This window comes from Pleurodeles waltl, chromosome 8, assembly GCF_031143425.1.
Source record: "Pleurodeles waltl isolate 20211129_DDA chromosome 8, aPleWal1.hap1.20221129, whole genome shotgun sequence".
NCBI lineage: Eukaryota > Metazoa > Chordata > Amphibia > Caudata > Salamandridae > Pleurodeles > Pleurodeles waltl.
In genome coordinates this window covers 377,789,990-377,804,607 of record NC_090447.1, presented here as the reverse complement: position 1 = coordinate 377,804,607, position 14,618 = coordinate 377,789,990, and the positions used below count along the sequence as shown (strand labels likewise).

The 14,618-nt window shown below is 45.0% G+C and overlaps 1 protein-coding gene across 1 annotated transcript in view; it reads right to left on the bottom strand.

The window, feature by feature from the left end:
- The window catches only part of ARGLU1 (arginine and glutamate rich 1), a 112,392-nt gene extending 106,240 nt beyond the window's left edge, over positions 1-6,152 (bottom strand). Inside the window, exon 1 of the mRNA XM_069204261.1 lies at positions 5,505-6,152. Within this exon, the coding sequence (XP_069060362.1) occupies positions 5,505-5,905 (401 nt within the window). The 5' untranslated portion in view covers positions 5,906-6,152. The remainder of the gene's footprint in view (positions 1-5,504) is intronic.
- Between the last annotated feature and the right edge of the window lie 8,466 nt (positions 6,153-14,618).

Sequence of the window (14,618 nt, the reverse complement as noted above, 5' to 3'; positions counted from 1 at the left end):
GGACAAGTAGATTTGAGAAGCAACCTGTCCCCTGGACAAGTAGATATTTTAATAAATTCCACACCCCTGTCTACTTTTCAGACACCAAGTGACTCCTCACTGTAGTCACACTGGCTCCAGTGTCTCTCAGAGCATCCACCCTTTGTCCATTGATGGTCACCCACTGCATGTACTTCTCAGTGTTTTCAGGACCATCTCACTGTCCCCTAGAGAAACAAGGGTCATCTCAGCTGGCTCCCACCCACCTGGAACCAACTCCCTCCCCCAAGCGCTACACTAGCCAAACCCTGGGACTGCGCACCAGTGGGTGCAGGTGTACTCTTGGGGCATTTGGGGTCCCCCCTCCCCTTCATATGACCCACTTGGTCACATGCGTTAACACTTACGTGGGGGCCCCCTGCCACTGGCTTCCCTTTGGAGAACCATGGCTTCTTCTCACTGGGGGGCTGGGAATATTTATCCTGGGAATCAGATTGGAGCCCCTTAGATAACTCTGTTTACCCTTACACCCCCCTTTCTTCCGAGAGGGACCCTGCCCACCCTTGGCGTGGTCTCCCCCATACCTCTTTTGGACCGTGGTGCTCTCCCAGCAGTCCACTTCTTGTGCAAGCTTCCTGTGATCAGTCAGCTTGCTGTCAATTAGGTGCTGGTGCAGCTCTGGAAAACAAACTGTACAAGTGCTCCCAAGCAATCAAATGACCCGTGACCTGCAGAATGAATCAACACACTCCAACCATTTTGGGATTCCTTCTTAGAGGAGCTGAACTTGTCCTTATACTGCTCAGGGGTGAGACCATATCTTGTGAGTAGGGCATCCTTCATGATAGAGCAAGTGAGCCCATAAGAATCCCCTAAGGATGTCAGAGTATCCCTCTCCTCTACCTTCAGGGACTAGATTCATGCAGAGAACAGACTCATACACCTTGAACCACAAGTATGTCATCCTCACTCCTGTAATCCTTTATTAGGTCTTTTGGAATGTGTACCCTCCTCGCTGGCTGCACTGTGCTGTTGCTGCCACTATCTCTGCTGGACTGGCTCTTATGATCTACCTCTCTCAAGCTAAGCTCACGAGCCAGCAGTAGCTTCTTCTCCTCAAAGGTCATCTTGAACTTGAGCTTTTCCAGATCCAATTGGTACTCTCTCTCTGCCTCTCTGTCCTGTAACTCTTCAGGGGTCAGACCTTTGAAGGACACACTGCTACCTGCGCTGGAGACTCTCTCCCTGGACATAAAAGATGGCCCACCCACTATACCATTGTGAATGGATTGCTCCTCTTCCTCCTCCTCTGTGTGCCCCTCAGCTTCTTTGACTGTCACCCAGGCCGTCAGCACCTTTTGCAGCTCCTCCTTCGCGGAGCCCAAGGTGGGACAGGCAAAATCTTTACAGAACTGCTTCAACTGAGCGACTGCTCTCTAGTTTCCCTAGGTCAAAAGCAGCTCCAGCTGATGCATCTCCAGATTGGGACATGATGAAAAGTCAACTAGGTGCAAAGTTCCAAAGGCAGAAAACAAGTTCCCAATCAAGCTCAAGAAAAGTCAATCAAGGGATCAGCCACAGAAAGTAGAACAAAAAGAGTCCCACAGAAAAAAAGAAACCAGACCACAAGACAAGTAGTATGTGGTCACGTATTGGTCTGAACTCACAACAGTAATTTACACTTAATCTCTGTATGTCATATACAAATACAAGTCCGATCCCAACCGCTGATCACCAATGTTATAAATTGGGTCTTTGGTTGGCATTCAGGTTACCACCTGTCCAAGCAAGGTCCCTCACTCTAGTCAGGGTAAAAGGAGAATCACCCTCAGCTAACCCCCGCTCACCCACTTGGTAGCTTGGCATGAGCAGGCAGGTTTAACTTCAGAGGTCTAGGTGTGAAGTATTTGTACCAACACACACAGTAACTTAATGAAAACACTACTAAATGACAACACAGGTTTAGAAAAAATAGAAAATATTTATCTAAACAAACAATACCAAAAACGACAAAAATCCAACATACACAAGTCAAGTTATTGATTTTAAAAGCAAAAGAGTCTTAAATCATTTTGTAAACAGGTAAAACACTGTTAGCGGTGAAATGTACCTGGGTACCGTCAAAACAACACGCACAGGTGAGTGTGCGTCAATAAAAGGTAAGCGGTGCGCTGATTTATCACCTGCAAGTGAGACTGTGCGTCGTTTCTCCTTTGTTGGTCGGCGTGCATAATTTTTCCTCTCTGCAAAAGAGCAATGCGCCGATCCGGGCAGAACACCGCAGGTCCGGGTAGGCTTGCGTCGTTTCTCCAGCCACGTGCATCAATCTTCCAGTTGCGCTGCAGGTGGAGCACCGATTTCAGCTGAAGACGGCGGTGCATCGTTTTTCTACCACGCTCAGGAGGTTGTGGCGAAAATTTGCCCACATGGCAGTCTGTGCATGAATTTCCAACTTTGGGCTGCCATCTTCACCTGTCAAGGCCCCAGGAACTGGGCAGGGCACAACTTGGCAGGGCAAGAGTCTCAGCAGAGAGTCCAGGTGCTGGCAGGAGAAGTCTTTGATGACACTGAGATTTTAACAACAGGAGGCAAGCTCAGGGAAAGCCCTTGGAGATTTCTTCAGAAGCAGGAATGCACAACAAAGTCCAGTCTTTGTCTCCTTGCACAGGCAGAAGCAGCAACTGCAGGATAGCTCCTCAAAGCACAGTCACAGGCAAGGCAGCACTTCTCCAGGCAGAGGTTCCCCTTGATTTCCAGAAATGATCTAAAGTCTGTAGTTTTGGGTGCCCCTCTTATACCCATTTTGGCCTTTGAAGTAGGCTTACTTCATAGGAAAGTCTCTCTTGCTTGAGAAATCCTGCCTTGCCCAGGCCAGGCTCTAGACACACATCAGGGGGTTGGAGACTGCATTGTGTGAGGGTAGGCCTAGCCCTTTCAGGTGTGAGTGACCACTCTCTTTCCTAGCACAGATGGCTCATCAGGATATGCAGGCTACACCCCAGCTCCCTTTTGGTCACTGTCTAGAGCAGTGATACCCAAAGTACTGCCTGGGGGCCGCATGCGGCCCTTTTCACCTTTACATGAGGGCAGCGGTAACACTAGGCTACTGTTTACTGAACTCAACAGGCAATACTTTATATAAACATTATTGAAGATAAAGAAAGGAAGTAAGGAATGTGTCCTGAACCGCTTAACTGCAGTAACACTCATTTTTTTTGAGAAAATCTTGCAGCAAATGTCTGCAGCTATGATAAGGGTTCTTAAAAATTCCAAACGTGTTTTTCATTTACACAGGACCATTTAATATTACTACTTCAGAGTATATCAGTGCAGGGAGAAGTTTTTATTTTTATTTTAGAAAAATAGATTTCAAATATAAATTTAGAAACATTCATTCATACCCCCACCTTGATAATGCCAATAATGAATTAAGTCAGTTGTTATCTGCACTCTTTGATTGGCCTGATGTGCTAATATATCCGAACAACTTCATAGTTTATTAAATAAAACAAAAGAGAAGGGTCCGCACAGCACACATACTGAAGTTGTGCATTGGGAGGTCCTCATACATACAATAATGAAGAAAACGAAGAGAACTTGAAATAAAACAATTGCCTAGGATCACACAATTTGGTAAAGTGGGGAGGCTGGGATTAATGCCAGGTTTTCTGGTTTCACATTGAGCGATTCAGCCACTAGATCTATATGCTTTGCTGCCCCCAACACCCCCCATAACGCCACAACCCCTCCCCATCCAGAGGCCCCTTCTCCCTTCCATCGCCCTGCTGCTAGCATCAGCGCGGCCCTCGGTCACACCACAGACCAAACTTGAGGCCCCTGGGAATGTGTCTGAGAGTACCCATGGTCTAGAGAGAGGTGCAATCAGCCCAACTGTCAAACTGACCCAGACAGGGAATCCACAAACAGGCAGTCACAGAACGGTTTAAGCAAGAAAATGCTCTCTTTCTAAAAGTGGCATTTTCAAACACACAATCTTAAAATCAACTTTACTAAAAGATGTATTTTTAAATTGTGAGCTCAGAGACCCCAACATCCACACTTCTATCTGCTCCCAAAGGAAATCTACGCTTTAATCATATTTAAAGGCAGTCCCCATGTTAACCTATAGAAGCGTAGGCCTTGCAGCAGTGAAAACTGAATTTGGCAGTATTTCACTGTCAGGACATATAAAACAGATTAGAATATGTCCTACCTTAAACATACACTGCACCCTGCCATTGGGGCTACCTAGAGCCTACCTTAGGGGTGTCTTACATGTAAGAAAAGGGAAGATTTAGGCCTGGCAAGTGGGTACACATGATGTCAATCATGGAAAAACCAATTACATACACATTTTGTATAGGAACACTTGCACTTTAGCACTAGATAGCAGTGGAAAAGTGCCCAGAATAACAAAAACAGCAAAAACAGAGTCCAGCACACATCAACAACCTGGGAAACAGAGGCAAAAAGTTAGAAGAAACCACACCAAGGATGCCAAGTCTAACACCTATTGTGTTTTAAAACTGATGTCCTCTTGGGTGGAGGCAGCCTAGTTCACCGTGACCGTTCACTTGCTGGAATTATCTTAGTAAACATTTACCAAATGGTCTCAGTTAACAATCTGAGCGCACTTCAATTGTAAATAAATGTGGTTTTGCTATTTTAATTTAAATACAAGGTGGATCTCGTCTCTACTGGATACCTGAAGCAACCCATGCAAATCTTCTAAATCGTATTAATGTATTCCCATCGTACGTATCAAGACTTGAATTAATGAACCCATTCACCCTTACATAAAAGTACCTTAATACATGCCTCTTACAGTTTATCTACTGCACATAACGCTATCCATGAAGGCCACAATAACATTTATCAGCAGTTCCAACACACACGTTCTACCATGTGGATAGCCATCCACTTAAGGTCCCCAGTTTATCTATCATGCCACATTAATAAATCACTGACACGCCTCATCCCGAGAGTCCCAAATACAGGCACTATCCAAAGCATAAAAAGTATCAGCCACCGCCACGCCCCCAGCTTGAAGCCTGAGACACATGACCCTCCCTCCAGCATGAAGCTGCGCCACACACCACACATGCACTGGCTAAGGGCCAGACAAGCCCACAGTATGAAACTGCAGACAGATACACTACGACCCCAGGCATGAAGTTGCAAATACACCCCCTCCAAAGACAGGTAGCAGACACATGCACTTCACATTATGAACGAAGACATATACACTTCCTCGTTTGAAACCTAAGACAAGCTGTATGCTTCCTTTTAGATATCGGCACATGCTCTCCCCCCCCCCCCCCCCGTACGATGCTCTAGGCCCATGCACATCCTCCAATCACCTGTACCTTTCAGCATAAGATCTTAAAGCTTCCGGTGTGAGAGCTTAGACTCAAGTTCACGCCCCACATAAGATCTTAGACATGCATCGCCATGAAAAATGATCACAGCAGATTAATGGATCTCTCCACAACCATTCCTGATGCAATTCCTAAGCTGGTACTCACAGCTTGCGCTGTCGCTCGTATTCTGCTTTGCGCTCCTCCTCTTCGCGCTTCTGCTTCTCGTCCACAGTGCTGCGCTTGCTCAGGGTGCGCCCGAAGATGTCCACGCGTTCCGGTGGGGTGACTGGACGTTCCCGCTCCCTCTCGCGCTCCCGCTCTCGTTCCCTTTCTCTCTCTCGTTCGCGCCGTGCTGCCGCAGCTGCCGCCGCCGCTGCAGCCACCGACGCTGCCGTGTTAGACCGGGACCGCGAACGCGACTCCCGCCGCCGGTTGCGTTTGCTCTCCCGCGACTTGGAACGCTTACGCACGCGCTCCTTGTCGCGCGAGCGGCTCCGCTTCTTGTTGTGCTTGCTGCTCTTGACGTGCTTGGAACGGGACGAGCTGCGACTGCGAGAACGGCCCATGGCCGGTCTTGCAGATCAGTAGCCTCGGAAGCGCCCGCTGCCTAGATTAATATAAATCGACGCTGCTCCTGCCCGTAGGTACTACCCTCTGAGATGAAACTGAGGCCAGACACCTCTCTAGGAGCTTCAAACAAAAACGGGGAATCGCCGCCACCTGGAAACCGCAGCGGAAAAAACCCGACAGGCCGAGCAGGGAAAACCTACTCCCAGACAAGATGGCGGACAGGCTAGACTTCTCGCGCGACTTGTTGTCCCATAATGCAAAGCGACCACTTGACTCAGGAGGACTGACGGCATCATCGGAGAATTTAGAAGCGTCTCCGGAAATACACGAACGTCTTCGGATAGTTAATTTCTCTGATAAAGTCGTGAAAGTTGTCTGTCTGGCTTCAAATCTAAACAAAATGTATCAAAGCTGTCAAAACGTGCAGAGCTATTCTGACAACTCAGGCTTGTCCTCTGGAGCATCTTGCGCAGAAAGCGGACGTGCTTGACGGTTGAAAAGGCACGTTAACGCGTTTACATTTTTCACTAAACCTAGTAACACCTTTACGTATGAGGAACAAATAGCACGAGCATCCCGCAATATACCTTTTTTATTTTTTAAAAATGATAGCTATCCAAGTACAACTCATTTAATCGAAAGCTTGTCTGGCTTTTATGCTTTTATTATTATTTTAAAATTTAGTTCGGCTGTATTGTACGTTGCTTAAACGTTGATATTGTGGTAGTGAATTCAAAACATAGTTTAAAGCTGGAAATTTTGAGGCAGAAAATTGCGTATATTGCATAATTTTGTTGATAAATGTAGTGATAAACCCTATCTCTTTATCGTCTTTATGGAATAGCTCAGAGAGCTCATCTCTGACAAAAGACAATTCCAGGCATTCTGCTGGCTACAATCATTACCACCCCGAAGACCCTCAATCCTTTTTTCGATTTTGATTAAACATCATAAAAGTACACATAAACAACAGGCATATCATAAAACATTTTTAAAATATAAAACGGTCTTAAACGAATCAATGTGGGAAAAGGAAAAACACCCCATAAATGTACATATTAATCCGATATTACATACTAGTTACAAGACATAATCGTAAACAAAGCAATAATATTACAATTTATAGTTAAGCTCTATTAGGAGCTGCCTGGGTTGAGTAATACATCATATACATCATAAAGTGTATAAAGTACAATTAGCAGCACGAATTTAAACATTCAGGGCCTGATTATGACCTTGACAGATTAGCTACTCCTTCACAAAAGTGACAGATATCCTGTCCGCCTTTTTACAAGTTCCATAGGATATAACGGTTCTTGAAATGCAGCGCACAGGAAAGACAATTATTGTCAATGTCAGTTTTATACTGGTCATGATACAGAGTCTACATTTAAATCCTGCTGCACATAAGTTGCCACAAAGTGACAACTTTACTGTGGGTATCCTTTGGAGAAATTCCAGGACAGCCTTGCACTGCCTTATCTTGGCCTTCTTCAATAATGGTAAGATGTATATATGCCTCAGTGCAGAATAGTATTTACAAAAACGGATAAAGTGCATAGTGTTTTGTACAGAAAATCCAACGCAGGGACAGGCTGGGAGAGTGGCAGACAAAATGCTATGTATCGGATACGCCACTAGAAAATGGGCAGTGTTAAGGTGTAATCTAACCCATAAAAGATACAGTTCAGTGCCAAGGCAAGTTCTAATTTGGCCATGAGCTACAATCGTAGACAGACCAGAATTTTTTGCCATTCTTTCCTCTGCACATCTATCTGAGAAGGCTTTCACCAGATGTTTCCTAACGTTGAGCCTGAAGATGAATGAAGATTCAGGAACAGCTCATCCAAGGCCAGCCAGTTACAGGCCTTGGATATATATGACAGCTACGGTATTTTAAACTCTTTTCCAGGGCCAGGCAATCATCCAGGACTGCAGAATTTAGTGTAGTCACCTCCTTGGTCCATATTCTTAACCATAAAAAAGGGTCAGCAATCTCACAAAATCACTTATATTCCCATGCCCAATTTCCAAATGGCATACATAATTGCTGGTAGATTCAGGTACAGCGAGCAGTCATTTTATAAATCAGTTTTTCCACTTTCTCCAGCTCTGGCTGCTCGCAAATGCCCCAGACACCTGTGCCATAGGTTGCAGCAGAGCGGCATTTAGCTGTATAGAATTCCAGCAGCTCTTTGATAGGCTTGCTGCTTATCCTAGTACCAAAACCTTAGACTGCTTCTGTGCTCCTGGCTAAGGTAGCTACCCTGCCATCTTTTAATGCATGCCAGCTCAATCTGTCATCAAACAACACACACAGGGAGGCTTACAATGAAACCCTATTGATCATTGTCCTGCTAACAAAGAAAGTCCTGCAAGCCCTAGCACGATGACCAAAACCATAACATGTGTTTTAGATTGATTAACTGATAAATCTAAGTTGGACATAAAAATTTAAATTGGTCTAATAGTTGTTGCCAACAGAACACTATTATCGGTGTAGGCCAAAGCCACAATACTACGCCTACCTACCATTGGGCAATCAGTTTTGATATTTAGAAGATGCTTTTCTATATCATTAACATATAAAGAAAAGAGAAATGGGGCCAACAGTCAACTTTGACGCTCACCCCGTTCTAATCTAAACCTTTCTGTAATTTTCCCTGCTGGCCCGTATCTTAACTTGCAGGGACATCCACATCGAGCTCCCTCAGAAAGTCTATAATAGTGGGCTCGACCTCCATCTCAGCCATTATTGCCCAGAGCTTCGACCTATTGACTGAGTCAAAAGCTGAGCTCAGGTCAATGTATGCCACATAAAGTTTCCCCTCCTTGGCCAGTCAATACTTGCCTGTTAACATATACAAGTTAAGGCATTGCTGTACAGTACCAGGGCCAGCTCAGAACCTGAACTGGAGATTAGAAAGGACGTTGTTGTCATTCGTCCAAGTTTGCAAGTGGTCCAATAGGACCCTGCCCATCACCTTAGCTGTCGAGTTAAATAACAAAATTGGCCGGTAACACTTTGGGTCATCCTTGGCTCCTTTTTTAGAAAAGGGTACTATTGTTGCATGTGACCATGCCTTTGGGTAGACCACGTGGAGTGCAGCCTTAAGAACATTGGTCAAATGGGGAGCCCGCAAGGATAAGCTGGCCCCAAAAAGATCAGCTGGAATCCCATCTGGGCCTGGAGCCTTCTGTGCAGGGCACTTCTTAATAGCCTCAGTTACATCAGAGACCCCTATATCTAAATTACAGAAGTGTTAGCCGGTAATCAATCAAGTTGACAATGTTGTTGTTTGAGGACTGATTGACACCTGCCTGTCCAGTACAGGAGATTCCTGATAGCTGTGAAAAATGCCTGACCCATGTCCCTGGGGAAATTACTATGTCCACAGCACTGCTCTGATCCTTTCTTAAATAATTTCTGGTCACTCTTTGCCAGAACAGCCTACTGTCCTTTAGCTCACTAGCTGTAACCAAATCATAATAGGCTTCCTCCTTTACTAACAGTTTCCTGGCTCGTAATGCAGCCTTATAGTCCATTCTACAGAAACAAACCCTCTCTCGATCTCTTGATGTATCTTTAAGAGACTTCAATGAAAGGTTGTGGGCCTTAGTACAGGTGGTATTAAACCATCTAGTTTGCTTAGTGCAGGTGGATTTCGAGATGACAGTGTGCATTTCTCGAGGTGCCCTGCAAAATTAAATCAAAGCTGTTTAATATTGTTTCAAAACCCCTGCCCTCACATTTTTCCAAACTTAACACAAACTCACTATAGGAGGCGCCAATCAAATTTGAGAGGAAAAGATACTTATCAACTTTACCCTAACTCACAGTCACCTCCCTATGTTGGGGGTAAAAGATAACGATGAAGGGAATGGCTAGCCTAACTCCTGCCTTTTCCCATCTGTGGCACCACTTATCGTAACTGAAACCAGCCCATTGTCGGTCAAGGGGGAAGTCCGCAACCTCATAGCTCCCCAGCCATGATCTTAGAATGTATGAAAGCAGGATAAAATCGATGAGGCCAAAACGACCATGCCTCACAAATGTGGGTGTCTCATCTAGCCCACTGCTAGAGGAGTCAAAGGCAAATATCAAATTCATCAAAGGCAAATGAAATGCACCCCCAAATGACCATGGCAAAAATGTGTAGCAGTCTCTCCATCATTGGTCAAGAAATCACAAGAGTTAGGGGAGGCTGTGCAGTGTTTAACATTAAAGTTCCCCATCCAGACAATTGCCTAGCTACCCTCCAAATTACTCAAACATAACTCCATATTATCCTGCAAAGATTTAATGCTGACAAAATTATTAGCATCAAACACATTATTGTAATGGTTCACTAATAATATATGTTCGGTGTCCCACTTCAGGAGTATAAGCTCATAATGGGGCTTGGCCAAATTAGTCAAGATAACACGACCTGAAAAGATAAGAGCCACTAGTGCTGCTAATCCTCCTTTAGGCATACCCATGGCTCCTGGAACAGCTGGGATAGAATATGTTGCAAACCCATCAGTATAGACATCTTCCACTAGCCATTTTTCCTGTAGACACAAAACACCGCATAAGGTTTGATAAAATTAATTCACTCCAGGTTCTCCAGTTTGGCACTCAAGCCTGTATCATTCCAAGAAGCAAAACCAACTCCCACAATGACACCGGGGATAAGTTGCTGAGTTGCAAATGCCCCTTTCAATGTTGGGGAAGAGTCAAGTAATCTGGTTTGGAAAACATATGCATCCCCACCAGTTCCCTGGCCATCTGAGGGCTTTGTGCCAATCAATTCCCCCTCTTGTCAGTCCAATAGATCAAGCCCTATCAGTGGGGAAAATCTGTTCTGAGTTATCACAGGATGGGCTGAAATGTGGTGCAAAGGCCTACAAATTTCAGCAGATCTATAGAAGAATTTCGGTGGCAGAGTACTTATGAGTCCTATAGCTGAGTCTGCTCAAAATGTAATCAACAACTGTCCTATTTCTAAAGTTGACAACCATACAGTCTTTGCTGTCCAGTTTCAGTGAGTTACATACCCAGGGCACCCTTCATACGCAATTAATCTTATTACGTAATTCACCTGCCTTATTCAGCAGTTGCCCGTAGTTCTCCTGGGTCCTTGGCATCAGTGGGGGAGCACCTTATAAAATCAACATATATGGGGTAGCCTCACGTGGTAATTGGAGAGACTGATTGCATGGTAGAAATTACATCAGTTGATGGGCCTCTCTATGACCTAATTGGCCTTGCAAACATGATGTATTACCAGACACCAGCTTCCCTCACCCCCCATTGCTGTCACCTGCTAGGGGCAGGTGAGGGACTGCACATGTTCACATGTCTGAGAGATAGTCCACTGAGATACAGACAAGTCTCTCTGCGAAATGACCGGACTGAAATCTGTACTAGCATTTTTTATTCTTGACTTCTTGGCTGGTGGACTATGAAGGGGGTCACCACAGTCGTTATTTTGTAGACGGGCCTTTAGGGAGTGTAACCTACTCAAGACCTTAGTCATAAAATTTCCCTTCCAGAGGGACAATTTTGCTAGCCAGGTCCATCATCAAAGTCTCAAGGCCTGCTGGTTGTGGTAGGTTCCCTTCTAATGGCAGGAGTGCGTCATGGCCTATTTTCCCCTTTTTGTGTTGAAAGTGCTTTTTTTTTGCTGCTGGTGATAAGCAGTGTGATTCAGACAGTTTCTGCCCAGCAAGTATTTCCAGTACGGGAACTGAGTTAGTTCCCTCCTCTAGTGTGATTATCTCCTCATAAGAGTTTAATACACATGGATTTTTAGAGTCGCAACCTGACAGTACCCACCCAATGCTTAATGCGATATTGGGATCAATATCACAACCCTTTACTACTGTCAGTCTCCTTGCGGAGCACAATTTCTCATCATTAACATTAAAACCAGAGTTGTGGCTATTAACATTAGCACTGGCGGAGGAGAAAAACGTTGATAATGTAGATTGCCTGGTTGGGCCAAGATCCTCAGCCTTAAGTGAAGCTTGATCTTGTTAGAAATAACATTGACAGACCTCACCAAAACGTTATCTATTTTTGTGCATGATTGAGCCCGAGGGTCAATAGCGGCTGCAGGAGTGGCCTTCCTCTTCCCCATTTCTGTAAACAGACAAGCCCACAGGGCAAACAAGAAATGATAGAGAATAAGATATAACACACACAGTACCTTGTCAGTTGATCAAGACAATGGCAGCCAGGAGAGGGGAGGGGGCAAGGGCAAAAGCCAGAGAACCAAGGGAAGAGGGCCCAGCCAAGTCTCCTCTGGCCCATGACGGGCTAAGACGGTTGCGGGAGAACCAGGCTGCTTTTCTATCAAGCACCTCCTGGCGTGAAGTAGTGCTAAAGGCAGTCTACCCTCCTCAGGCGGGCTTCAGGGGCCTGGCGTCCGTGGCCCAACACCCGGTCTGGTTCCCGTAACAACTTCTCTCTCAGCGTGATAGCATTTGATTGTATGTCAACATTGTTCCGCTCACTGCAGTCAAGGGCACAAGCAGGCATATCCAAAATGCTAGATCTGCAAATAATACGTGTTCTAGGCTACCACGGAGAGGTGTTCACATTTTTGGGATGCAACTTAAATGCCAGGTTTGTCTGATAATTTTAGATCGCTTCACCAGAAGAGAGGCCCACTTTATTCCCCAAAAACCCATATATCTGGCATCCTGCCTCTTTCCATTCCCCAAACGGCTGTGTCAGTCTTAGAAATAAAGGTGCTAAGATGAAAATCAGTTGCAGAACTAAGACACTATGAACATTCTTGCTATGTCTGTTTTTTTCGAGCTATCCCTGCATTTTCCTCTAGTGAAGTTAATAACTGTGCAAATCTATTGAAGACCTCAATCTTTTATGTTGTTGTTTGCCATTCAAGTGGTGCGTGGGTGGCCAGGCAAACCCTATGTGTATTTCCCCAGCCATTTGAGAGTGAGTACTGCATACATGCCAACATTTTTGAAGAACTGGGAGATGTTAAAACATAAGCAAGATAATGTATCTCCCCCAATTACTTTTATTGAAACAGAGGCAAAATGAAGACATTTTTGGCTTCAAAAATGGGGAATCTCCTCCCCGAATTGGCTCTCTTGGCATGTATGGTACTGCCTCTTCAACCCAGACTATATTGTGGTTGAAGGTGGTGGCAGTAGCCTTATAGTCGAGGGACGTAGGCCTTTGTGTCTTAACTCCTTGGTGGAAGATGCCAACTGGCATTCCCTAGTCAAAAGTCTATCTAGGTAAATTAATTTGCTTCCTTCACTGCGTGTAGGCATATGTGAAAGTGTCACTGTTTTATACATGAAAGAGTGCATTATGGTTCAATTTCAACTCTGTGTGCATAAGATGGTGACTCTGCTTTGCGAAGGCCGTGCTTGTTCAAGCCTTGTAATTCTGCTTCCCAGGTCTCCTCCCCACTAAAAACCTGCTCTGTCTGCTGAACTGGGTAGGCCACTTGCCTGTTGCTTTTCTATAAGTAGTATGTTAGGATACTGTTTGCAAAAAATATCGCCAGACATCAATATTGTGACTTAAATATTGTTTACAAAAATATCATGCTATTGGGTGTAGATTTTCTGTTATTAACTCTAGTGGAACAATGTGCCAAATCAATACATGAAACGCTCAACATTTTTTACTTTTACTTAAAAACATGAACTAGAGGAAGATGTGATGGACCTAACACAGGACAATTTCAGAAATCTCAGATTGCTCTACATCAGGTATGACTGGTTAATTCCAGGTACTGCAATGTATTGAATAAAACAAAGATTAGATTTTTGTACTGGAGATGTTTTCTTTTCTAACTGATTATGATAAAGTGCAAGCAAAGTGCCACACCTGATGGACCTAAATATTACTGTTGGGAATAGTGAAAATATAGAAATAACAATCAATTGTACACTGAAAACTTGGCAACTATGATGTATTCAATGTTCATACAAGATCTTGGTATACCAAAGTACTACAATCATAGTATCAGAGGCCAGTAGGCCCCTGTCACTCATTCAGCCCAGAGTGGTGAGACCCAGGCAAAAGCACACACAGACACACCTCCTTCCACACACACCAACACACTCCTTCAGCACAGGCACACACCCACATACACTGCAGCCACATGTCAGGAAGCCTCACGTGACCAAGGACACACTTGCATCCCAGACATGCCCAATCATGTCCCAGCCGCATGCCAGAGACATGTACATGCCCTGGCTCAGAACTTCATGCTAGGTGGGTCCCAGGTCGCGCAAGACTTAGTAGTCTCAGCAGCCATCTTGACAGCATCAGGTCATAAAAGGCCACGTACAAAGCCACTCCTTGTTTGGCAATTGGGCTTTGGCACCTGAACTAGCAGCATCTTCACAAACTGGCTTCCCTCAAGTCCTGCATCCAGCAGGATCGGCCTCCAGACTTCGACATCAGCAGCTCCGATGTGCTAAATCATACTCTGTCAAATGAAGGAAGAAAAAGGCAAGTAAAATTTTTAAACATGCGCGTGCATCAAGGGCATGTGATTAACAGCAAATGACCAAGACTTTACATAGAACATAGAAATGCTGCTACAAGGGACAACAGGTCCCAGAACCCCGTGAAGGCACCAGGGGGCGGGGCCAGACTGCATTGCGCTCTTAAGCGCTCAAGGAACCCCGTGTCGCGGGAACATAGAAACGCTGCTACAAGGGACAACAGGT